Source organism: Podarcis vaucheri (genome assembly GCF_965113315.1).
Source record: "Podarcis vaucheri genome assembly, chromosome: 13".
NCBI lineage: Eukaryota > Metazoa > Chordata > Lepidosauria > Squamata > Lacertidae > Podarcis > Podarcis vaucheri.
In genome coordinates, this window is record NC_138751.1 from 21288835 (window position 1) to 21315835 (window position 27001).

Here is a 27001-nt window from a genome sequence, read left to right on the forward strand (position 1 = left end):
TATTTCCTGCAATTATTGGGGTTCGTGGTTCCAATAGGTTCATCCTGCAATTATTCCATGCACTCATGGAGACAAATTGTTCTGACTGGCTAAGAGCACCTGGGATGAGGGTTTCACCTGAAGGAGGAGGAATGTTGGATTTCTAGGGTTCAGAATCTGATTCGCTGTGTGGGAGAAGTCACCTCCTGGGTAGTTTGTGGGCTTCTGTTGATGATTGGCTGGCATCCCCAGTGGTTCAGCTCTTCATAAGGTAGAGCAACAAAACAGCCCCCAAAGTCATCAAACAGGCAGGGCAGTTGTGGGCATCTTCCTTGTGGTTCTCATTAATTACATACCCCATCATTTGGTCTCAGGGGGGCAGAGCTTGGAAATTCCCCTTTTCCCCCTTGGTCATGGATTTGGAAAACCTTTTTTAAAAACACACATCAGCCCCAACATTCCCCTCTGATTTGCCTCAGACTGAGGAGAAGCAGCCAAAAGGTGTCCAAAGGTATTCAGGGGAAAGCACCTGAGCTCAGGTTGAAGTGTCACGACCTGCCCTTAAAGACAAACCAGAAATTATGGTGTGATTCATAAGAGCAGTCCTGAAAAAGCAGAATTGATCAGGTTGGAATGAAAGGATTGCAGTGCAGACCTTACCTGCCAACTTAATGGAGCAGCGCTGTGACAGCTGCACTTGCTGCCATAGCACTGCTTTGCTAAGTAGGCCAGAACCAGGACTGCCTCAGAAGTAATGGCTTTTTCATTGGATGAACAGGCAGCTGTCTGAATCTTTTTTAAAAAAAATCTCCACAGGCCAGAAGAGGTTCTAGCCACATGGCAACCTTCCTCTGCCAATGTCTCTGAAACCTCACCTGAATGGCCACCCTCGCCCTTCCCCATGTTTTCTCCCTCTAAACCAGAGCTTTCCAAACTTTTCATGTTGGTGACACACTTTTTAGACATGCATCATTTTGTGACACAGTAATTCGGCTTTACTAGCAAACCGGAGGGTAAACTAATTCCTTTCCAGCCCCGGGAGAAGCGCAGGGTGTTCGCACGACACACCTACACACTACAGACGACACACTAATGTGTCACGACACACAATTTGGAAAGCTCTGCTCTGAACCATTTATAAAACTCAGCACTTTAGCCTCAGACAACAAAGTCCATCCATGAATTTACTGAGTCATGCTTGGGGTGTGACAGCAGCAGATCTTCTGGTGGCAGAGCTTAGGGTGCCATTAAAGGGCAACACACTGTCAATTGTTTAGTTTATCACTGTTTTTACCTTTGGAATTTTCTACCTCAGATACCAAATTGGGTCGTGCCATCTCTGCCTGAGCAACTTAATTGTCTCTCAGCTTTCATTTCCCACGTATGTAAAATGGGAATAATAGTGATCTCTCTCGATCTCTCTCTCGATCTCTCTCTCACACACACACAGCTGTGTTCATGAGTTAGGAAATGTTTTCCCTCAGGTTTTATTTTGTACCAAAGCTCACCATCACTGAGTCTCAAGGGTGTGTTTTCATGTTGGATCATGGAAATAACAATGCCTCTAAGCATGTGCAGAAAGACATTTGCTATGTAACATTTTTATCAATAGTAATGAAAGCCTGCTCCCATGAGCCATGTGGAACTTTGAGGTAGGCTTTATTAGCTCTGGCATCACATTAAGCCCTGGTTATCTCCCCTTGAAGCACTGAAATAAGCCTGGCAATAAAACCAAATCGATAATGAAGATAGTGTTGTCTTTTAGCCACAAGAGACAGCAGTTCTGCGGCTCATTTGAGGATGGATTTCACCAAGCAGCGTCATTCTCCCGAAAAGTCAAGCAGGTTGTGCATGTTTGAGGAAGGAACATTCGGATTGTGTTTCTCTGACTTGTATTTTATGAGTGGAATTCTTCCTAAAATGGATAACCTTCCTGTTATAAACCCCTGCACCAGAAAACTACACTTTCCGATAGCTATTTATACTGAAATGCATAAGGCAGTCATTTGCTTAAGTTTTACTTGATGTGGGCAGAGCTGAGATGGCAGCTGAATATGGGAAACAGCACAGCTTCTGATCTGCCAACCACACATTCTGGAAGTTGGCTTGGATTTTGGCACCAGATTCCAACCGGGTTATTATAAATCAAAATAACAGCATGCACATAGATGACAGCGGGGAAATTAGGTGGTGGAGGGAGAACGATCACACACAAACCAGTTTCCGCGATTTCATCAGGCACTGCCCACCAGAACCACCCCTACCATGAGCCATGGCTCAGGTGGTGGATTGGGAGAGACAGCAAATAATGCACCTCTCATAATCTGCCTGTCAGGCCCCCAGCTTCCCCTGTGGCTGTGGCTGGTTCCTGCAACACGGCTGCCACCAATTGTCTCTCCAGGTCATGGCTGCTCTTGCCCACCTGAATTGATCAGCTCCTAGCAAAGTAGAGTCACCCTCCAGAGCTCCCATCTCATGCCTCCATTTGAAGAAGGGGCCTTCAAGTTACTTTAAACAATATTACGAATGAAAAGGCACAGAGATTGCCACCATGCTTATTTCTTTTATTTTCCAAAACCTCCAGATGAGCTAAAACGTTTTTTAAAAACATTTTTAAAACATTCACTCTCATAAGCTCATCATATTTCTATCCCCCCTCTTTGTTATGCTTCTTTGGGTGGAGTCAGAGATAACGGCTTCTAGTCTGGTTGCTTCTTTCATGCCCCCCCAAACAAACAAACAAACAAACAAACAGGAATCTAGGCAGGTGAAGGCAAGGCCAGTGTAGTAACGCTCAGTATAACATACTGTATGGCTGAAGCCACTTCTCCAGAGAGTCCACGTGGGATTTTTTAAAATCAGCAACCCTATGTTACGTGGTCCTCTCCCTCTGCCCTTCGTGACTCATTATGTGGCTGTTTTGTTTGATAATCATCTCAAGATCCCCAAAAAGCATTTCCTCAAGAGACTCTAAGACGCCTTTCTTATTCTGATTTTCAGTCCATCCCGGGATTTCCAGAGGTGTTGTCAAGCCCTTGGGGGCAAAGTGCTCTCTGGCTCCACCATCCCAAGGAGAACTCAGAGGCACCTTGATTTCTTTGGCATGTGTGTGTCACTGACGCAAGGAGAGGGAGTGGTGGTATCTGCAGCTTGTGTAGGTGTTGTGCACGAGTTGTGCATGGTGTGCCATTCAGACCGGACGTGTGTGTCTGGTTATGGGTGTGTGCTTTGCGTTTGTTTTAAGGAATTTGTTCCCCGCGTTTTATCCCAGGTGGCTTCCATATCCTTACCTATTGGCAGGGCTACCCCACCCACCCAAAGTCAAATGCTGTTCTCCCCTGAATTGATTATTCAGATGGAGCATCAATGGGCTTATTTTGCATAATAATATAACTAGCTAGAGGGAGGGGCAGGAAGCTGTGTAGACCTCAGAAGCCCCACCCTACTCAAAGTTCCATGCAGCCCCACCTACCAGCCCACCCGGCTTCTGAGATTTCACCAGCATCACTCACATGTCTTTTCAGGGCATCTGTATGGACTGAAAGTTTTGCATCCATGTGGACTGAAAGTTGTATGATTATTAAAAATAAAGCAGTCTCTAAGGAAGCTGAATTTTGCACCACTTTGGGCTGGCAACATGGTGCGATCTCGGAAGTGCAGAATAAACATAGTCCTAATATTGGTGTATGGGTGCATGATTCCCTACCCCCACCCCCTAACCCATCGAGTTAGCCCTGTATGGGCTCCACGTAGTTGGCAGGGTAGAGCCCCACACGTCCGCTGTCGGTCACCCCCTTGCACCAGCCCTGTTCGTCCTCATCTTCCAGCTTGGTAAGCAGCTCTCCTGAAACAGGAAAGAAAGAGACAGAGGAAACCTCAGAAATTATCACAGATACTGGAAATGGGGAGAAGCCACAATAATGGGCAGAGTCGACAAGCGAGGTCCAAGGCTGAGCTGTCAGCAGCAACCACCATGGGTGGCAGGCAATGTTTTGGGACATGGTACTATGGCTTCTGGTTGGTCATGGCTTGTTAATGGCCAAGGGTGGCTGGCTGGTGTTTTCTCAATGGGAGCTAATGGGTAAGAAATATCCAAAGATCTCTCGAGTGAAGGGGATGCTCCCACTCCGGGGAGGCTCTGAAGCAAGGTGTATGTGCGCGCTTATGCATCTGTGTTTCTGAAGGAGCAAAACAGGCAGCTTTGGGACAGAGAGGGCTCCTCCAGATGACCTATTTAGTAAGCATTCGTTCTGATTTGTCTGCACAAAGATTAAACAGAGGTTAAGACTGCTTCCGGTCTTCACTGAACATTTTGTCTCAAATTTGTTTACGAGGCAGCTATATGACAATAAACATTCAACCTGATTTGCTTGAGGGGTATTTGCATGCCATCTCATGACTCATTTGTTTATTACACATTTTTCAGTATGTTTCCCCATCACTTTCCTAACAGGAAGCGGAAAGTGGATTCATTCCTTTAGGGAGACAATGCTTTAAATGCACAAGGCTAACGTTCTGGCATGCACTTGAATCCCTCCCACATAAATAGTGATGGTCTGGAGGCACCCAAGGCTGAGAGCTTGTCCCAGGCTACCTGGAAGCACCTAGGAGTGCAAGGGTGCCCCTTTCCCTCTCTCTCTAGAAATCTGATGCAGGGTAAGAGATCTGCTTTGGTGGCAGGAATGTGTATGCTTCTTGCCCTCACTTATGCTCAAATTGTATATCTGCAAATAAAGCAAATATTACAAAAGCACTATCAATCTCCAGCGCTCACTTCCCTCAAAGAAAGCCAAACCCAGGTGAGTGCAGCCCCTGGAACTTCTCACTGTTTGGGAAAGTGAGGAGCAGGTACAGATACTGATGAGGAGGACAGGTAGAGGGAGACACCCAGACTCTGCAAAATTGGTCCTTGGGTCCAGACCACCATCAAAAGTCAGGACAGGATTATACCCATTTCCTCTTTGTCCTAAGCCATAACTCAAAGGCTGAGCTGCTCCTTTGCATGTCCTAGGTTCAATCCCCAGCATCTCGTAGGACTGGGAAAGACTCCCTCTGTGAAACTCTGAAAAAGCAGCTTCCAGCCACTGTAGACAATATTAGCTAGATGGAACAATGGTCTGACTCAATATAAAGCAGCTCCTTATGTTCCTGTAAAGCTGCCTTTGAAGGATGAAATGAGGCAGAGAAGTTGGGAGAAGAGGACACTCACCTGCCTTGAAGCTCAGCTCATCTGCCTCTTGGCCGGTATAGTCGTACACAGCACGAACCCGCTGTCCCGACACTGGTGGGGGTGCTGGCTTTGCACTGTGGGAAGGGGTGAGAGTGTGAGTGGAACTATAGGCAAGCCCCTATTTTGCTTATGATCTACTGCTACATTTATATCCTCAAAGAAGAGGACAGGACATGGGGCTCTTTGGCATCTTCTCTGTGGTGGCCCCTAGGTTGTGGAATGGCCTTACCTCTGAGGTGTGTCTTATGCCATCACTACATGCTTTTCAATGACTGGACAAGCAGACACATCTCTTTTCCCATACTTAAGGCTGAGTTGATGTCTGCCCGCCTCCTGTGTTGCCTCTGCACTGGTGTTTTGTTATACTGACTTTGGCTGTTTTTGTGATGTTGTTTTTAATTTGCACATTGTGCTTATTTTAATTGTGTTGTTTTTAAGGGCTGTCTCTAAGTACAATCAATCGGTCAATCTTGACATTTTGTTTGATCTTCCTGGAGACATCCCCTGAATCTGTGCAGCAGCAGAAATCACCCTAGATTTGTAACTTCAAAAAATCGCAGGAGAGAGAAAAATGCATGATTTGGTGATCCTGTGCCTTAGAACTGTTAACTGTTTTTTTTTGGGGGGGTGCTGATTTGGGGGTGATTGTTCTGATGACATTTGTGCAGCAGGAGTTCTGGATGTCTAAGGTTTGCTAGAAATGTAACTTTGCAAGTGATTGAAACTGTTCAGATTCTGTGGGTGTATATTTAGGGGAAGGCAAGAAAGAATGTTTGATGACTGATGGTGAATGTCTTAAGTGAATATATCTCTTTCTCTAATGCAACTCTTACATCATTAGTCAGAACTCCAATCTGTTTGCTTAACCAGTGATACTCATCACCTTTGGAATTTGCCATGACAAATTCCCAAGGTAAACAGTTTGGATTGAGAAAGCATCTTTGTCTGCACAGGGCCTGGAGTGTTGGACTAGGATCAGGACTGAACCACCACCATTGACACCAGCAATGAAGGATTCTAACTGCTATAAGCAGTGCTTTTTTTCTTTTCTTCAGGGGGTACTCAAGGGTACGCAGTACAGGCACCCACTTTTTTTTGGTTGTTAAAAGGTGTGGCACTTACTGTAACAACTTCATGGGGAGCACCGGCACCTATTTTTCTTGGGGAAGAAAGCACTGGCTATAAGGACTGAAGACTGTATTCCTGGATCTGATCTGAGGGGCAGAATTGCTTCTGTGGAAGGCCCACGCTTTATCATGAGCAAGAGACCCTCAGAAACACCATTGACATCAGCAAGGAGATGCTGCTCTTAACGGCATTATAAGAACTGTAACATTAAACACTTGTGCTTGAGTTTGCTTTCTTTCCTCTCTCATATTCTGTTTTAAGGAAAAAAGAAGAGTGCCGTTGGATCAGGCCAAGGGCCTATCTAGTCCAGCATCCTGTTTTCACAGCGGCCAAGAAGACAGCAGTAGGAAAACCACAAGTAGGAGCTGAACACAAGGACACTCTCCTCTTCTGCGGTTTCCAGAAACTGGTGCTCAGAAGCATGACTGTCTCTGACTGTGGAGGTAGAGCACAGAGACAGCCTTCATGAATTTGTCTAATCCGCTTTTAAAGCCATCCAAGTTGGTGGCTGCCACTGGCCCCTGTGGGAGTGAGTTCCGTAGTTTGCCTATGTGCTGTGTGAAGAAGCACTTTCTTTTATTTGCTTATTTACTTGAATCTTCCAACATTCAGCTCCATTGGATGCCTAGGAGTTCTTGTGTTACAAGAGAGGGAGATTAACTTTATCCACGCCCTGCATAATTTTATAAACGTCTATCATGTCATTTCTTAATCACCATCTCTCGAAACTAAAAAAAGTCCCGAATGCTGTAACCTTTCCTCCTGGAGGAGTTGCTCCACTCCCATAGCCATTTTGCTTGCCCTCTTCTGAATCTTTTCCCAACTCTACAATATCATTTTCCATGTGTTTGATGTCTGATTACAGTGGTGCCTCGCAAGACAAAAAGAATCCGTTCTGTGATTCTCTTTGTCTAGCGGTTTTTTCCGTCTTGCGAAGCAAGCCCATTGAAGGATTAGCTGATTAGCGCTATTAGAGGCTTTTAGAGGCTTTTAGCGGCTTATCTGCTGATCGGATCAGCTGATAAGCGGCTTAGCGGCTTAGCTATTAGCGGCTTTTAGCTGCTTTTAGCAGCTTATATTGCTGATTGGATCAGCTGATAAGCGGCTTAGCGGCTTAGAAAAAGGGGGGGGAGGAAAAAAAAAACCCAGCAGGAACTCGCAAGACATTGTCGTCTTGCGAAGCAAGCCCATAGGAAATTCGTTTTGCGAAGCACCTCCAAAACGGAAAACTCTTTCGTCTAGTGAGTTTTCCGTCTTGCGAGGCATTCGTCTTGCGGGGCACCACTGTAGATTGTAAGCCTGAGGGCAGGGACTGTTTTGACACTGGGTTTGTTTGTTTGTTTTTTTGCCATTCTGGGAGAGGTTTTTTTTGGCTAACAAAGGGTGGGAGATAAATGCCATGTTTAAATACAGGGTTCAAATCCCCACTCAGTCATGCAGGTCACTGAGTGAGCTTGGGCCAATCATTGTCTCTCAGGCTAAACTACCTCACAAGGCTGTTGTAAGAATAAAATGTGGAGAGGAAGAGCGGTGTATGGTACCTTGAGCTGTGGGAATAAATTTAGCAATGGATAGATAAATAACGAGAAAGTAGATGAATTCTCAAGGAAGTGTGGTGCTAACATTGCGTTGAAATTGAAGTCTGAGTGGGTTCTGAGAAGGAAAACAGTTTTGAAGATAGATTCTTCTTCTCTTACCAGTCCCTGTACCTTGGCAGCACCACTGGCAGGTTTAAATGAAGAGATTTGAGTTCTGATTTACGACATCATTACAGGGAGCTATTCACTTGACATTCACTTCAGCATCGTCACCAACCCTTCTTCCTCACTGTCTCCATAACACCCACCCACACAATTGTCAACAGTTACACGATCCCTTGCGGAGTTGCATTTCTAGTGTACCTTAAACATCCAAAACCCTGACTGAAGAAAGTCAACAGAACAATTTCCCCGCAAATCAGTAAACAGTTTCCAAGAGGCAATAAACAGCCACAGACAGATAAGCTTCCCTCTCAAAGGATGCATTTGCCTGCCTGGCTGTTTCTCCTGGGGTTTCCTGAATCGGGGGTGATTCCTCTTGCTGCTTCAAGGCATATCTCCAGGGAAGATTAAAGAAACCTTCCAGTCATCTTGTATCTCTATGGCAAGCTGTGGCCTTTCCTGCCTTTCACTAGGCTGAGATTGCTGCCCTGGTATTTGGGGAAATACCATACCCTCCAAGTGTCCCGATTTTCCAGGGACAGTCCCCAGGAATTACAGAAGCCGTCCTGGCTTCTGATTTGATCCCAGAATGTCCCTATTTTCCCTGCCAGTGCTGCCACCACCGAGCTTGGGAAGGAGGATGATCGGGAGCTTGTCCCAAGTGACGGTGGCAGCGAGGGAACATCCTGTTGCCTCTCTATGACTTTTGCTGCTGCTGGCCTCCTTCTTTGGGTAGCTCGTAGCAGCTGGTGGAGAGCAGGCAAGAAGGAGGAGCTTCCACCACCAAGGCCCAGCCCTGTGTGACGCGATGGCTCTGAGGGGCAGGCAGAGGGCAGGGCCGCCCAGGGCAGGAAGAAAGTAGGAGTAGAGCAGAGCTCAAGGAGTCTTGAATTTTTTAAATAAAAAAACACTTTATGCATTTCTCCACCTGTGCATTTGTAACTGAGTGCAAATATTGCAAATTGCTATAAGCCCCCAAAAACTACTAAGCAAGCAAAATCTGGGTGAGTGATGTGGCCCCGGAACTTCTCACTGTTTGGAAAAGCGGGGCAAGTGAAGTAGTAGAAATGTTTAATAGCAACTAGAGAAGGACAGATCAGCCTATTTCTTCTCAAAATTTGGAGAAGAACTGAAGACACTTGATAATTGTGATCTGATCAACATATAAGTTTGGGAGAGAGAAATTAAGTTGGTGCACTTTAAAATGCAAATAATAATAATAATAATGGTGATGATAATTTATTCATATGCTGCCCGTCTGACTGGGTTGCCCCAGCCACTCTGGGCGGCTTCCAACAAATTATAAAGCCACAGTAAAACGTCAGACAGTATAATAGTAATAATAATAATAATTTATCCTCCATCCCTAAAATCAATGCTACAATTTTATAATACATTATCAACGCCAAGCATCACTTCTCCCTCTAGTGATGGTCCAGGGTAGGGCAAGCTATATAACAGTTGCTGGTAGCTTCTATACACAATGCTTCATAGCGCAGGGGTCAGCCACCTTTTTCAGTCATGGGCTGGTCCACCATCCCTCAGACCATGTGGTGGGCCAGACTATATTTTGGGGGGAAAATATGAACGAATTCCTATGCCCCACAAATAACCCAGAGAGGCATTTTAAATAAAAGCACACATTGGATGATTCCTGGTGCTAGAATTGTGAGGAAGAATTCCCCCCCCCCTGTCTACTTTCTCCACACCTTGAATCGTTTTATACATCTCTGTCATGTTTCCCTCGCTTGCTCTCTTTTTGTCTGAACTAAAGAGCCCTGGATGCTGTAAGCTTTCCTCATGGAAGGAATGTGATCATTTTGGCAGCCCTCTTCTGCTTTGGTCTCCTGGTTATTTGTGCCAACAGGAGAGTGATGTTAACATGGAACAGCACATGGAAGAGAGCTGTGTTGTTGTTGTTTTTTTAAAAAAGCAAATGCCTCCCATCTGACCTCTGTTTACATTCTCGTATCAGATCAATTTAAGCTTCGTGCACTCAAAAAATAAATAAAAATGCCTTCTGCATGGACAGATTATGAGATGCTCTAAAGGACCAGTCATCCAAGCATCTTTCAGGGCCAGGCAGACAAGTGTGCCCTGTGGCCAAAGGAATCCTTGTCTTCCAAGAAACCCTTTGTCAACAGCCACTAACTTTGAGGCAGTGTGAACACTCCTGTTTACTCTGCACCCAGCAGTTTGGAAAGTGGTGTACACATGATGACATTAGCCACAACCCATATTTGTGCTGCCATTTCTGATGAAATGCTGTGCTTTGAGGTCTTTCCCTCCAAACCAACTTTGATCGGAATGGAGAAAAAGAACAGCCTAGCTGCATTTTAAGCTGGTATTGTGCACATACGCAGCCAAAGAAAGACTAAGTCTGTACTAGGACTCATTCAGTCCCAGGACTTGTTTCCAGTGCCCATTACAGTGTTACACCACTGTGCATAATATCCATCTTTATGGATTAATATCCCTCCCTATGACTCACCAAGTCGTGGATGGAAACCAGGCGGCCCCTCAGATTTTGCTGGACTAGAGTTCCCACCATCCCTGACTGTGGGCTGTGCTAGCTGCGGTTGATGGGAGTTGGAGCCAAACAACATTAAGGTGGAGCTGCTGTGTCTGGTTGTTTCTTGTTGCTATCCCTACAGTCCGTAAAGCCATGCTTTAGTAAAGCTGTATTAAACCAGGGGTACTAAAGCGCACATACAAAATGCCCCCCAAATTCACTGCCTGTGAATAGGGTGAAATTGCATGGATGGACACACTGGGTGAATTGCATGGATGGACACACACCATATATTTAAAGCACATTTTGGGCACATTCCCACCACTGCAAAGAATCCTGGGAACTGCTGCTGACCCCTCACAGCAATTCCTACCACCCTTGATGAACTATAGATCCCAGGATGCTTTACGGCAGGGGAATGTGCTTTGAATGTACGGTGTATACTCAGCCTCAGTTTCCAGCTGCTTCCTCCCATACTTCTTGTGATTGGGAGCGGGGATGACTCACCTGCTCTGGGAGGGGGTGATGCTGCGGAGTGTGGCTTTCTCTGGTTCTTTGGCTTTCTGGACTTTCTGGACTTTCACCTGTGGCCGCTCCTGGTCAGGGCTCCATGCCTGAATGGCAGGGGATGAGGGGAGGGAAGAGAAAAGTGTTAGGAAGCTTCATTTGCTGAGAGCTGAACTCAAGTGGTAGAGACCATTAGCTAAGCTGTACAAAAACCTGCAGAAAGATGGGGGGGGGGGACATTTTGCTGGACCAAAGGCAGTGTTTGCATTGCTCACCATGTGAAACTAATGCTCAGAAGGTCACATGATGTGTGTTATAAAAAAAGCTCGTAGTTAACCTTGAAACAGAGGTGAATCATAGAACTCATATTTTCTTTTTAAAGCTAGATTCTGAGGTAAGGACTTACAATCTGAGCCTTAAATCTAAGTCCTGTTTTTAATTCTTCCTCAGTTTCCCGCTTCCCCCCTAATCCCAGTGTGGACATTGCTTTATGGTACAGACCCTGTAGTCATAAGAAGAATGGGATGTTAAATATAAACAATCACATAGCCCACCTTCCCCTCCCAACTCAAAGAGTTTTGTTAATCTGTCAAAAGAGGGACAAAACCTGAAGCGAAATACAGGTTGGTGGTTGCTGCTAATAAGTCTGAGATGCCTCCCTGGCCACTGGCTGAATTGTTGCAATGTCATGTTGAATGTTCAAAGACATTCTAACTGCTCACAAGTAAACTGTCAGCCCAAGGGGCCTGAGGACAAAAAAGAGCTTTTTGTTCTGTGCGGAAAGGAGCACCCAGAGAACTGAAGAAGGCTAAATTTAGAATCAGGCAAGAAGCAGAACAAGTTTTTCTAGAGACTGTTATGGGCTTGAACTTGCATCAGATATAACCTGGGGCAGTTTCTCCCTGTGCCTAAATGCTGCCTAGAGATGGAAGTGCCTCTGAGAATATGCAGAGCACCCTTATCTCACCATTAAGGAAGGGAGAGGTCCCCACCTCGAACTGTGGCCAGTTCATAGGCATCCCCGGTCCGTGTCGATTACGCCACCATTTCAGGTCTTCCTGGTCATTTATGTCCTCAATGGCTTGGTGCAAATCAGTATAAACAGCTTGGATGCTAAAGGAAAGGAGGGAAATCATCAGGAAGGGGTGTCAGGTGGCATACAACTCTCCCCCCAAAACACACACACACAACATCCAATCTACACCGCTTTCTTCACTCTGCCTTCCCACTTAGTGTGATGCATGGCACTGGGAGAAGTCTTCTGATTTGGGGAACACAATCCACCATAAGCTCTAGTCTGAAATGCAAGATTTCCTTGGAAATGAGCACTCTGAATTGGAAATATACCTCTGGATACCACTCAAGCACACAGAGGAAGCTCTGAGACTCCCTCTAATGGCCAAAGGTGCCTCTGCAATCTCTGACCCCTCCCCAACCGGGAAAAGCTGCTTCTGGTAGTATTAGGAGCATGAACATTTTAAAAGCTCTGCTGCATCAGGCCACGGGTCCACGAAGCCCAGAATCTTGTTTCAATGGATCCCATCAGAAATGACTCTCAGGTGACCGTTCTGTGTGCTGCTTTGAAAAGTGTCACTTAGGCCTCAGTTAACCCTCCCCCAGGCATGCCAGCTCTAGGGGGCTAAAGGCACCTCGGCCCCCTCAACATTTGTTTTAAGGGGGCCAGAGGGCCCTGATCTTGAGGTGGCCCTTCATGCAATGCACAACACGCATTGTAGGTCCGGAAGTTGGCTCCTCCCGAGTGCTCAGCCTCCATTGCCACACATGTGCTGCACGCTGGGCCTCAACCTTGGGGGCAACCTGGTGCCTCTGCTCTCTCCCACACCTGGGGTCAGCAGTGACATCGAGGCGTCGATGTAGGGCGAGGAAGGCCCCCTTGAGGAAGGCGATGCGTCTCTGCTCCTGCGCCTGCCCCTGCTCAAAAACGGACTCCATTTCCTCCATGTAGCGTGGGCTGCAGCGATCGAGCTCTTGCAGGGCCTTCTCATAGCGCTCGCGCACCTGTTGTAAGGGGTCAAGGGTCAAAAAGAGGCATGTGCCTAACAGTCCTCCCCCCCCCCCGCCGCTTCCAAGAAGCATGGAGGCAGAAAATACATGCTAAAGGCCTGTCCTTCAAAGACAAATGCCCATCTAATGCAACATTGCTTCTCAGAGAAGCCGTATAGGATGCTGGGTGTAACACACTCCCCACTTGGGCATACCAGCGATCAGAATCCCACACTGGCTCCAACAGTGAAAGTAGAGCATAGCTTTTGTGGTTAGTAGTATACAGATATAGATAATCACCATGCTCAAGGAAAACAGGCAAAAAGGTGGTGGACTTTCATCAGAGCTAATGGAGGGGCCTGGCAGCCCCATCTCTCCCTCTGATATAGCCTAGTGGACTGGCTCTTCGCATCCCTTCCCAAATAATCCCTCTGTGGCTGATGGCAGTCCTGTGCTAGGTGACACATTTTTCAAAGGCACTACTCATGTCAATAAAAAGCATCATCTAAGAAAAACACAACACAAAGCATCACATTCCTGTGGGTTCACTGCCTTCTATGTGCTTTCCTTTTTTCTTTTTGAAAAATGCACGTACACAGTAGTATCATAAGGAAATAAGGTTGCCAACTTATTCCTTTTTTTACCAGCTTCTGTGTGTCTTGCAGCAGCTTGTTCTGCAGATATTAGCATGTGATCATGATCATCTCCATACACTGAAAAACTTTCACCTAATGGTTTGTGCAGAGTTATGGTTTCTTCTATCAAAGGCACAAGAACAGGGTAGGCTGATTATTATTTTTTCTGGTCAAATGGCAATCCTATGAGATAATAAGATGGCTAGACCCAGGGAAACAGGAGCTGCTAGGACTAACAGGTAGATACAACACTGGGGGCGGGGGGGGGGCAGGCAATGCAGCAACCATGGGGGCCAGTATGCCAGCCAGCACCTCTTATGGCACCCACAAACAGGTCTCAGGAAATAGCCCCTCAAAAATTCACAATGCATGACAGAATGTTTGCTCTTCCTGCTCAGTTCCTGTTTGCACTGACCAATCCTACGTTGAACACATAAAGATGCCCCCATTTCATTAGATGTCAGGACTGGACACTCACCATCCTTTCTGTTCTGAATAGAGGAGAGGGGCAAAGAGAAGGCAGGCCTGTATCATTATGTGGTCCCGTTTCTCTTTCTGTTCTTTTAGATATGGCAGCCATTTTGTCCTATGCCACGGCAGCCATTTTGTGACTGATGCCCACAAACACTCCAAACGTCAGAAAGACTAAGGACTCTGCTTATAACCAAGCCCCAGGCAACGTATCAGCAAGTGTGTCTAGTGTGCCTGGCAGTTCCACTGACCCATATTTATTAGCCTTTGGGCCCATAAAGAAAGTAGGGAAGAATCCCACCTTGTTGGCTTCTTGGCTGCAACGCTGATGTTCCTCCCTCAAGGCCCGCTGTCGTTCTTGGGGCAGCTCAGAACCCGGTGCGGCCTTGACTGCATTTTCCCGTAGGGCTGCAATGTGTTCTTTGCGACAGGCCTTGTGGTATAAAGACTTGGTCTTCTCGACCTGGATGGGCCAGTCAAGGGTAGGCAGGAAAGAGGGAAGGAAAATAATAGTGAGTGGACTGTCAAAGTGTGTCGAGATATACCAGCCTTCACTCATCTCTGCCTTTTGGTCACCCTCCTCCTACTCACCAACTTCAGCTTCCGCCTCTGATTCTGGACTTCTCTCTGCCACAGACTCTCCCAGCTCACTAAGTCCTGTTGCCTCTTCAGCTTCCAGCACCTCCTCTTCCCCCTCAGAGCACTCATCATCATCTCACCACCACTCCCTGGGCTCTGAGCCTTCTTCTCTCGGTGGTTCCCCAACTGGTTCCTCCCACCGTTCCTCTGCGCCCAACCAGTCCATGACATCCAGGGGGCCAAGTCTCCCCTACCTTCTTGAGCTTCTTGGTCCAGGGTTTCTGTGCCCGCTGGAAGCCGCTTTCCAGCTCACAGGCCTCCTTGAAGCCCCCAAAAAGCTTGCGGTGATAGGAGTCGTGTTGCCAACCCCGGATGCGCCCGGCATCCTCAGAGACCAGAGCCCTTTGCATATCCATGTGCAAGCGGCTCAGTCGCTCTGAAGCCCCCAGGAAGGCTTGCCAGGCCCGGAGCAAGGAGCCATACACTGGACCTGCAGGGAGGGAGAGGTGATGCCCAGATTTCATAGTTTGCCCCTGAGGATAGCTAGCCCACAAAACCAGCAGATCCCCATCAATCCTGAGCATCTAAAAATCATGCAACTGTCCTGTTTCTTTTGGGAGTGCAAGTAGAACCATAGAACTGTAGAACTGGAAGGGATTCTGAGGGTCATCTGGTGCAGGAACCTCAACTAAAAATTTGGTATGGTTTGCATTAATTCTTGTTTCCCAAAACAATACACAAAGAAAAACACAGCTGTCCTTTGAAAGTTGCACTGCTTTGAATTTTGCAACACGGTTCTCCTCTTAAATAATGTGTGATGCCTAACAACTCACTTGCATCCACAAGGGGGCGCCACTTGCGAGTCCACTCCTCCATCTGCAAGGCATAGCTGCGCTCAATCTTTGCCCGATCCTGGAAACAGGCCACAATCTGGTCGCAGACGCGATAGCCATCATCCAAGCGCTTGACTGTGCTGTGATAGTGATGGGGCTGCAGGAGAGCAGAAGGGAGAGAGACTGATAGGGAGGGAGCAATCACAGCATGAACAGGGTATGGTGCATCCTCAAACCTACACATTTATCAGAGTCACAAGGACTTCTGTACCTAAGGACTTGGGGAAGGGCCATGATTCAGTGTCAAGAGCATCCACTTTCCATGCCAAAAATCCCATGTTCAATCCCAGCAGCGTGTAGGACTGGGAAAAGCTCTTGCCTGAACTCCTAAAGAACTGCTGTCAGTCAATGTATCAGTGTAGACAATACTGAATTGCTGTTGTTTATTAAATTTGTATACTGCCCTATAACTGTAGATCTCAGGGCAGTTCGCAACATAAAATTACAATCTAAAAAACAAAAAATACATACTAACATAAAAACAAAGACAACCCAATAATCCCCAGATGGACCAAAGGCTTGGCACTGTATAAGGCAGCTTCTCACTTTCCTAATTTAGCTAACCAAACCTTATCTCTTTTCCTTAAAAAAAAGTGAGCCTTAATTCTGCTCTAGACCACTAGACTAGGAACAGAGACAGTGGCCAACCCAGTCTAAGGTAGAGCTGGTTTCAGGTAACAGAAAATCCTTGGGCCAGGCAAATATATATAAATGAAACCAATGACTGAACACCCATACAATCTTGACTCCGTTGACTTAGTCCAAATGAACGTCTTTGAGAAATCTGCCTCCATCATGCCCATGAGATCTCCTTCCTCTCCCAACTATGTGACCCTGTCCCTGTTTTCATCCACTCACCATCCAGAAGCTGCTAGTTGTAGGCTCATCTGCAGCCACCTCACTGTATATCACAGACATGGTGTCACCTGTAGAGGAAAAAGGTGTCATAGGTCAAGGTGCACAGCCAAAGGCATCAAATAAATAACATTGTATGGATGAAACCCCACTTCCTGGCTTCTGTCACTTTGTCACATTTCAGTGTGACCAAGAACAACAATCAGGATGGGACATGCTCAGTTCTCAGTATCCGTCAGGGAATTTTATGGAACAGGCTGCAGCTAAGACATAGGCTGTGTACAATACTGTACATACCATACATTTAAAGCACTTTCCCCAAGAATCCTGGGAACTGTAATTGCTTAAGGGTGCTGAGACCTGTAGCACTGTGAGGGGTAAACTACAGTTCCCAGGATTCTTGGGGTGGGTGTGTTTTAAATGTATGGTGCATATGCAGCCATAGTTGGGGGACATCCTTAGACCGTGGATCCCACTGACTGAAATATGATCCTTTCCACTGGCGATTCTGAGGACTGAAGCACTGAGGCAGCTGGGAAATATTAGACCCTGGACTTAATACCCTGCTTTAGACAGCCATCTGCATTACTTCATTTGCAAAGCACTCAGTTAACACCACCATCCCATGCTTTATAACTGTTTATGTATTACTGATACGCTGGGGCAAGAAGCAGTTTGCTCACCTTGGTTTTTTTTACTCTGTGCATGTGCAGTTTCACATTTTAAATCACAGCAGCATCATAACTACAGGAATAAAATGGAGTTTGCATCTGCTGCCCTGAGGCTAGGTTGGGAATTTATGAACTGCACCCTGCTTCCTTCACTTCATTCAGGTATAAAGCAAGGTGGAAGGACCAGCAATAAGGAAAACTATTGCGAATGGAACATAATCCTTTCCCTGAGGAGGACAGCTACACCCATTTTTGCCAAGGGCAGGTGTGGTTAACCTGTGACCCCACAATGTTTTTGGACTCCCAACTTCCATCAACTCCAGCCAACGTGGCCAATGATCAGGGATGATGGGAGTTGTAGTCCCAGAAACATGTGCTGAGGCCCCAGGTTCCCCACTCTTAACCTCGGGCAATGATACACCTTAGGACTTGTAGCCAGGGTGTGGCCAGTGGGGTGCAGTACCTCACTTGAAGAGGGTTCTGTGAATCATATTTATGGGTCTGGACAATTTTTATTCCAAGAGAAGTCAGTTTTTATTCACCCTATTGCTTCAAGCTGTGCAGTATTAGCATCTGTAATAGAAAAGCATAGCATAAGCGCCACGTGCAGCAGGTCCCAGGTTCAATCTCCAGGTAAAAGGAACAGGTGGCAGGAAAAGGCCACTATCTGTGATCCTGGGCAGCCAGTGGCCTGACTCAGTATAAGGCAGCTTCATGTGATGTGTTAAAAAACACAATTAAGTCAGCAGCAGATGGTGCCGCCATCTCCACCCTGCCAGTGGTAATAGTCCAAATTCCACCCACATGACCTGCCCACCTATGATTCCCTGTCCTGACTCAGGATGTGTTATTCCAGAAGATCACAACCATCATTTCCAAGCTTTTGCCATTGGGGGGTGGAGATTCCCTTTAGCTATTATGACTGTGCTCATGGCAGGGGATATGGGATCCCTTAAGGAAATTACTATTAAGGAAAGCACAGCGTTCATCATAAAGGCTTTGGGACGTAAACATTACCCTCCCCCTTCTTTTTTTGCAGCTTAGCTGATGCTAAGAATTTGACAATGTTAAGAAGCAGGCAGACTCTACAGCTTGGCATGGGGATTGTAGAAGTTCACGTTGCTTAGGAAGGAATTACTGATTGATTTTCCATTCATGTCTTTGAGGCCCCTTCCAAGAAATGTGGCAGCCCCACCTAGCGGGGAAGGGTGGCTAAAGCCTTGGCTTAAATAAGCACGGCTGATTTGGTTTCTTCCAAAACTATACTAGTTCTAATCCAAGCAATGAAAATCACATACATGGCCACAACAAAAAACAACAACTCCTCAGTGTTCTGTAACCCCTTTTCAGCATCATCCCTCTGCAATAATTTGCCCGTTAAATATATTAGCATCCTAATCCCAGTATTTGTGTATAGGCATAGCAGAGCACCTCCAGTTTCTGCCTTTCTGAGCAGTGTTGAGTTGCTGAATTAGCATGTATCAAATAGGAAATTAACAATGCAGTGAGCTTAAGTCATGGTCAGCACACAGCCCTCTTCCCACTTTGTTGCTCACAGGGTAGATGAGCCTACAGCAAAGCACAGGACTGTCGGCTGACCTCCATCTTTAGGTTGTGCACACACAATATGTTATTCAAGAATCACAATATTTTATTCTAGAATCAGTGGGAAACAAGTACCTGTTCTTTTCTACACAGTAAATGCACAGTCAAGATCTATTGTGGGGTTTTTTGCTTTGGTCCTGAAAAGTAGCACTTCTTGAGGAACCGGCTTCATTCTAAAAACAAACGCTCACTGCAGCTTGATTCTGCATTGCCCTGCAGTGTGTCCATATGAAAACAGATGTAAGTGGTCCTGGCAATGAGACCCAATGATGTTGTGGGTGGAATTATACAGAGATTGCATCCACCACATCCTTTGCCATTCGCCCGGGGGAAGTGCAGGGAGGAAAAGGCATGGGTAACCTAATCAAGAAAAGGAATTTCAAATGTGGGTCAAGCAAGCAGACTCACCCTTGTAGACAACAAGTTCTAGAATCAATCTAGACTGAAAGCAGCATGTTGAGGATGAGCATGCATGATTCAAGATAGTTTTATGGGGTTTTTTAAAGACGTTTTCTTGCTTCAGATGGGTTACTGTGTATGCAGCCTTAATGGGCAAATCTGCACTTATACATACATAAATATGCGCTTATACATATAGAGCATGTTCAAATCTGATGCAAATTTGTGTAATTAGCCTGTGCCAAGTCTTTTAAGTGCCATCTATTCCGGGGCGGGGCGGGGAGGAGGAAACAGACCTTCTTGACTTATTGGTAGAGGGGAGGAAGCTGTTTGCTCAGAAAGCTCCTTTGGGCTCTCTTGATCTGTTTGAACAGAGTGGCAGTGTGCACAGGCGCCTGACTCAAATTTGCATCACATTTGCACATGCTAATGTAGAAGGGCAGATTCGCTGGTGGGTGGCCAACGGCCTTGTGCTTTGCTGTGTGTACAGCTGCCCGGTAAGCAACAAAGTGGGAAGGGGCAGCAGATCTATGGATTGAGTGCGAGGGGAGCTCAGCACAAAGAGCCCCTAACTGCACCCTTTTGGACAATTTAAAGGGAAAACCAAGGGCCTTCATTTTCTCTCTGTAAAATGAGAGGCAAAATGCTAGCTGAGGAGTAGCAGCTAACCTTGCTTCTACAATTCCCATTTCCCTATTGTTCCCAAAGGACACTGTTGGGTTTTGTGTGTGTGGCTTTGCTTGGCTGCCTGTTGTGTGTCCCTCCCTCTACACACACACACACACACACACACACAGTTCCCAAATAGCCTGCCAAGGGATTTTGGAATGCATCCCTTGAAGAATAAGGGGGGAAGGACTGATTCGCTGACGGCACTTTTGTCTTTAACTGCAAATGGAAAAGCAATTTCAAAGGAGGGGGGTGTAGGATGGAGAGGCTGCAGATGGTTGAGGGGGGAACGGACAGACATGTGTTTGCAGTTAGCTGGGACCGCAGGCAGGAGAATAAATGGCACATTGCAGAGGAAGGCAGCCCGGGCGCCACATTGTTTGAGGCATAGATTTGTAAGGGAGAGGCGGCCTCAGAGGAGCAAATCCATGAGGTGCTATGTTTAGAGAACTGCACCCTCCCCCCAAAAGTTTGAAAGTGATCTTGCCTGCCCTCCAATCACAAACATTGGCTTTTAATATTGAGGCTTATCACAAATACTAATCAGGGGTGCAAGACCTGGCAAAACTTAGGAGCTGCTGAGATTTTCTAGGAGACAGATGGGAGTACTGAAACCTGCTCTCTGACCCAAGGCGCTATCTCATTTTTTGACACTAGACACAACTAGGTGTGTCACACAATACCAGAGGGCAGATCTGAAGCAATGTTCTGCTAATTTTTTTGTGCCCTCCACTGCTGTCTTTAGCTGCTTTGAAGAAGAAGAAAACGAGTACTTTGCTGAAACAGCTCTCTAAAACACACATGGGAACTTAAGCTCATGGCAAGCATCACCCTGCCTAGAAACCAAGCAGGTACCTGTCACATGGGACATCAGCTGACCTCTCTATGGGGCTCTGGACAGGGAACTTGCTGGACTTCTGGCCCTCTACTCTTGGCTCACTTGGGCTCCTTGGCCGTGGTGGGGCAGGCCTCTGAGGGTGCACAAGTGGGATAGGTTATGAGGCCATCAGTCGACAGCAAGGGAGGCCCAGTGATGAGGGAAGGATGAGGAGTCCAACTCAGATGCTGCCCAGCAGGGTTGGGCTAACAGTAGCAGGGTGGGTTGGCGGGTGGTTTGTTCACATGAGTTGTTGGGAGAAGGGGTGGGCCAAAAGAGCTGGTAGGCCTATTCAAGAACCAAGCCATAGGTCTGCGCTATGCTCTTCTTGACTTGTTCAGTTGTACCTTGGGTTCAAACTGGGGACCCAGTGCTTGTAAAGTGTGAGTTGCTCCACCCAGCTAAAGCTCCTCTTGCAGCCCTCCTAGTATCTATGATCCTGAGGTTGAAGTGTCTGATTCCTGTGCTGCTGTAGCTGAGTGGTTTAAAGAACTGTTCTGTGGCAACTCCGGCATTGGTTTCAGCCAGAAGGCTCTTTTGCCCCCAATGTGACTTTAAAAAAAGAGGTAGGCAAAAGTGGAGAGAGGCTATCATAGGCTGCCCCCTTCCCTCTCAGTCCAAGTGCAGCTGAACCTCTTGTCTCCTGCTTCCCAGTCCCCTCCACTGTGCATAAGGGCGTAAGAGCCCTGCTGGATTGGACCACGGGCAGATCTCACTCCCACAAGCAGGCCAGGAGCGCAGCAGCACTCTCCTGTTGTTGTTCTCCAGCAACTGGCATGCATTCAGAGATGCACTGTATATTCATTCAGAGGCACATGCTCTGCCTCCACAGTCATAGGCAGTAATGCTTCTGAATCTCAGTTGCTGGAAACCACAGGAGGAGGGGAGAGGGCTCTTGTGGTCGGGTCCTGTTTGATGTTTTCCCACAGGCATCTGGGTGGCCACTGTGAGAACAGGATGCTGGACTAGATGGGCCAGTTGCCGGATCCCACAGGCTCTAATGTTCTTATGGCCATTATGTCTAGTAGCCATTAATAGTCTTATCCTCCATGAGCTTCTCTAATTGCTTTAAAGCCAAAGGTGGTCATCACCAAATCTTGTAATAACAAATCCCTCCGTCCAGCTTTGCATTGTGTGTGAAGAAATCCTTCATTTTGTCTCTCTTGAATCTCCCACCATTCAGCCATGGGATGATCCTGCATTATAGTATTACAAAAGAAAAACTTATACGCAATTTTATAACTCAGTAACATCTACCATGCTCCTCTTTACTTGCCTATTTTGTAAACTAAAGAAGAGCAAACGTTGTCACCCCTCCTCACAGGGGAGTTTTGCTGGCCTCTTTGTGACGCTTTCTAAATTGCTCAATATTCTTTTCAATGGGCAGCAATCAGAACTGTATGCAGTGGGCACTTACGGACAGCTGCAATTTTCAAGTGGGATTTCAATCACATACTGGCAAATTCAGATTGCGTAATTATAGTTGACTGGTGGGAAACCTTGTGCAAGAAACCTGCTTCCCCGGCCCCACACAAAGGGTGGGATGGCACTTGCTTCAACACAACGTTGTCTTAGCCTCCCTGCAAACAAATCTGAGTGAATTCTCAACAAACAGGTTGTTGTGGAAGCACCCAGTATTTAAAGTGTGGCTGTTCTATAGACTTGTATAGAGGCATTACAATATAGGCAGTAATCAATCCTTTTTTAATTATTCCCCAGCATGGAAGATACCTTTTTCACAGCTGCCTACTGCACCTTGGTACAAGCTGTTTCCAGATTATCTATTTACTGGACATTCATCCTAACTTTGGCTATTTATTGAACATTCATTCTGATTGGTTTGGAGGGAGCTGGTGTCAAGCAACTGTGCCCCCCCCCATTCTCAATAAATTTTCTCATCACTTTCCATATTGCAAAAAAGTCTGTTGTTCTTGGGAAGCAGGTTTGTTGCATGAGGCCCCCAACTAAGTTGTTGTTGTAGTTGTTGTTACACAACCTGAATTTGTCAGTTTGGGACTAACTCGTACTGGAAAAAAAACAGTAACAATCTGGAAGCACCCAACATTTTTTCATTGAATTATTCTCTACGACCCCAAGAAACTTGTCCTGATCCATGACTTCCAACTCTGATCCCAGCAGTGTATATGTGGATTCCCAGCCCGCAGCCCAGTGCACGTGACTTTACACTTACTGAACTGCACATGCCACTGAATTTCCCATTCATCCATTTTAGAGACATCCTTTCTGTTTTTACCACCCTAAATGATTGAGTGTTGTCAGCAGGTGCAGTCTTCCCCCATCAATGCATTTCCATGCCAAGAAAGTCTGCATCTGTTGAACTGCTACCATGCTGCAATGCAGCTGTTCAAGGTGCAGGGTGGAATTGGCATATTTGTAAGTACTAGACACTACTGGATATTCTCCATTTTAAGCACAACAGCTCTGAAGAATCCTTTATCTTCAGAGTTTTGTCTTGCTGAACCTATTCCTACCTCAGGCCCCCTTATCAAGCTGGTGGGAGGGCAAGTGGGGGGGGGATACACTTCCTCTGTCCTCCCTTCCCCATGGCCTCTAATACACTAAACTTTTCTTCCCCTCCCAGCACTGGGATCCAGCTCTGCGATTTCATTTCATCTTGGCTCCAGCTGGTTTTTCCACATGCCGAAAGAAAGCCCAGGAAAAATATAGAGGAGGATAGGAGGAAGGCCCAGCTGGAGTTGGCGGGAGCAGGCCTGAGGAGGACGGCTTGGGGTATGTTGTAAGGAAACAGGCCCTCCTCCGCTGGCTTCACCGGCTTGTGTTTCCATCCAAGAAAGAGAAGAATGGGAAAGAAAGACGAAAAATGGGCAAAACTGCCAGATTGTGGCTGTCTCGTTCCTTCCCCACAGGAGGGTTGGGGTGGGCGGGCAGTCTGCAGGGGCCGCCATATCAGTCCAGGCCAGGTTTCCTAAATCAGTGTCCACCCACCCATTTTCCCCCCGATTGTTCCGAACGCCTGAATGATCAAATTGGGGGATAGCTGGCATCCCAACAGGGACGACCGAACGGTCCAGGATGCTTTTCATGTGCCTGATCCAGTCCAGCTCAAGTTAGTCACGGCTAACTCGTTCCATTGGTTTTGATGGGCCCGAGTCACATAACTAATGTTCAGTTGTTCCCCTTGCAAACCCCCTGCCAAAAAAAATAACAGCTTTCCAAATAGCTGCCTTCCAGGCACCTGCTACATCTCAAAAGTTCTCCACAGCCACTGTACCCACCCCCCAAAAAACAAGCATCCAGCTCCTCCAATGTTATAATCTCTGTGTTGTGAACCGCCCTGTGATCTTTGGATAAAGGGCAGTATACAGATTTAATAAATAGTTAGTAAGTAAACAAATAAATAAATAAGCCCCCACTAAACCAAACTGCATAGAACTATTAAACAGTGACCAACACTCCACAGATTTGAGTTTCTCCAAACCACCACGAACATTTTTTAGCTGTCCTCTTGAAAACTACACATTTTGTGCAAAGAAGTCCCAGACACCTTTTTAGTTCTTTCTTTCTTTCTTTTTGGTACCTTACATTGTCCTTGAGAAACCCAGAGATTATCTCTCGTTGCGCCCTCACTCTTGGCCCCACCAGGACCCCCCTCCACAAATGGAGCCAACTCATTATCTAGGCCTACTTATATCCCCAAATGTCAACTTTCGCAAAAGGACTGAGGTTTATGTGTGTGTTAATGAAATCCACAAGCCTCACCCTGCTACCAGAACTATAGCTCATAGTATCACGAGCGCCAAACCCAACCCGCACAATATCCGCCACAAGCTTCTGTGCTGGGCTATCTCTCGGCCTAACCTACCTCATGGGGTGCTGTGAGGATGAAAAGGGGAGGGGAGAGAACCATGTACCTGAGCTCCCTGGAAGAAAGGGCTGGAGATAAAACGTTCAATAAATACAATGTAATAAATGCTATAATCCTACAGCTGCCCATTGGGTCTGCAGCTGCAGATACTCAGTCTTTATATCCTCTTTAAATGAGGTCTACTGTCCCCGTCCCCCGCACCCCCAAAAATCCCAGTTGGTTCTCTCCTGCAAAACAGGCCTGTTTTTGACAGACTGGGAACAATTCCTAGGGAGCTGATTGCATACGTATCTTAGGGATGTATATGAATTCTCATGGGACCCTCACCTACAGCATTCCCATAACGCCATTTCTCTCTAGAACACCCGCTGCCTTTCCTTGCAGTTCTGCTCACCCTATGGCACCCGCCAACTTAATTTTTATGTCCCCTCCCCTCTTCATTTTTCCTCCCCAAACACCCACGGAGCAATCCTGCTTCCTATTGGGAATAAAGGGAACTTACCCTGGGGAGGGGCCCCCATCCTGCCTCTCTCCCTGTCCACTCTCTCTGTCCCAAAGCAACAGATGGTGTCCAGGCAGCTCGGCAGCGAGTGGGATGGTGGAGGGGAGAGGAGAGTAAATTGGGGAGTGTGCCAGGGGAGGACTTAGCTGTGCCACTCTCCCCTCTGTTGCTGTCTCTCTCACATTCCCTTGCTTACTAGTTCTCCATCCGTGCCTGCCACACTCACTAATTCATAGCACCTCCCTCTAGCTAGCACTCTCCATCTCAGCCACCTCATCTTACTGTTTATTCATCCATCTCCAAACACTCTTATTCCCTACTAATATCTAACCTAATCTCCATTCTTCTTCCTTCCTTTTGATCTCTCCATCCTCCCATGCCCAAAGACATATTTTCTTATTTCATTATCATCCCTGTGCCTCAGTTCTGCGTGCGCTTACTCAGAAGTAAGTGCAACCGAGTTCAGTGGGAATGTACCACCAAACAAGTACAAACAAAATACCCTTGTGGTGCCTTACAGACTAACCAATTTAATTGTGGCTTATGCCGCAATAATAAATCTGTCAGTCTTCAAAGAGGCTTTGCCACGAGGCTCTTTTTTGTTTCAGCTGCAGCAGTGCTCACATAGCTACCGCTCTGGGATTTGTCTCAAAAAAGTATGCATGATCCAGCAAAGACACACGTCCACAATTGCTCCAGATAAACTAGCGTGTGCCATGTTCTCCCAGCTTGTGAAAATATGATTTAAATCATAAACAATTGTATAATGCCTATTAATTCTTCATCCTAATCCTGCATAAGGTTTGCCATTCATTTCTTTCAAACTCTCAGGGGATCTTCCTAAGTATCAGTTACAGCTGCTGTACTTTTCAAAACCAAATTTATTCTTTTCCCCATAGTATATTATGGCTGCACAGACAAATGGTTGTGCTCATGGTAAATTTGAGGTCCAAGCAAGCTTGCCTTCTTTACCTCATTAATCCTAACAAAAAAATGCCCTGAGGCTAATTTGTGACTATTCCTCTTTTTCCCAATGACAAAAACAGACACTGAGAACTAGTGCCTTGGTGACAAGGAAGGATTTGAACCCAGTGCACTATCTAGCAGCCTGCATCGATTCTCTCCACATAGCGCACATATCATTTTACGCTCATTCACTCCTTCCAGATTCCCCTCAGCCTTTCTCCCACTTTCTTCTCTCCATCAAGTGAATTCCCCGTTTTCCCATTTCACACTCAGTTCTTTCTTTCTCTTGCACCCATCCCACCTCGGAGGCTGCTCCCTTGCCATTCGCACACACCAGTTTGATTAACTCACCCTTTCCCCCTTTCTCCTTCTCTCCTGCTTTTTCTTTCATGCCGCCGCCTCCAGTCCGCAAGAACACAGATCTGGAAAGGGGGTCGTTGCTGGTGGAAGATGGATTTAGGCCTGGAAAAATTCCTGGCTGGGGAATGTCAAACTTCAGAGGGGAAGAGGGGGAGAACTTCTGAGGCACATGTTCGGGTTAACCCTTTGCTGCTAAGCCATCGCTTCTAACTCAAGCGTATCTCACAGTCCCACAGCGTTGGGGGTACTGCCGTAGGTAAGCTCATAGAGCAGTCTTCCCCGCACAGTAGTGTCCCGGGCAGGCAGAAGGTTGTTTCCTACGTGCTGTCCCAGCACATTCCTGGCCACTCCACGCCCCGACAGCTGCCACAGCTGCACCCCTGGGTCTTTTCCAAAACCTAAGGGGAGAGTGGCTTTTCTAATCCAGGAGGACGACATAGCATACATATGGGCAGCAGATTCTAAATGTTTTACTAAGGTGGTGGTTGTGGGGGGATGTTTCTCATCAACAGACCTTTGCCAAAGGATCTCAGAAGATCTTCGTACCTGCTACATTTTCAGGTAGCAAATGAATCAAAAGTTCTATGGCCCCAAATACTGTAAGGCAGGAAA

General features: G+C 46.6%; 1 protein-coding gene and 1 long non-coding RNA gene across 6 annotated transcripts in view; one reads left to right on the forward strand and one right to left on the reverse strand.

Annotated features, from left to right (window-relative positions):
* LOC309517722 overlaps nucleotides 1–27001 on the forward strand; it is a 129375-nt gene that overhangs the window by 97584 nt on the left and 4790 nt on the right. Inside the window, exon 2 of one of the 4 annotated variants that reach the window (XR_014213233.1) lies at nucleotides 23317–23465. The exons of the other annotated variants lie outside the window; for them this stretch is intronic. This is a non-coding gene — a long non-coding RNA (uncharacterized lncRNA). The remainder of the gene's footprint in view (nucleotides 1–23316; nucleotides 23466–27001) is intronic. 4 annotated transcript variants of the gene reach the window in all.
* On the reverse strand, nucleotides 2523–26707 carry LOC309517675 (protein kinase C and casein kinase II substrate protein 3-like). 2 transcript variants are annotated; one of them, XM_082197052.1, is made up of 10 exons: nucleotides 26381–26707; nucleotides 16497–16564; nucleotides 15579–15735; nucleotides 15000–15235; nucleotides 14468–14629; nucleotides 12900–13075; nucleotides 12049–12169; nucleotides 11057–11163; nucleotides 5189–5283; nucleotides 2523–3823 (listed from the first exon to the last, which is right to left on the reverse strand). In XM_082197052.1, the coding sequence occupies exons 1-10, from the start codon at nucleotides 26418–26420 to the stop codon at nucleotides 3708–3710; spliced, it is 1278 nt and encodes a 425-aa protein (XP_082053178.1). In that variant the 5' UTR covers nucleotides 26421–26707; the 3' UTR covers nucleotides 2523–3707. The 2 variants fall into 2 exon arrangements, with proteins under 2 accessions (XP_082053178.1, XP_082053179.1); XM_082197053.1 differs by lacking the exon at nucleotides 26381–26707 and adding an exon at nucleotides 25064–25224.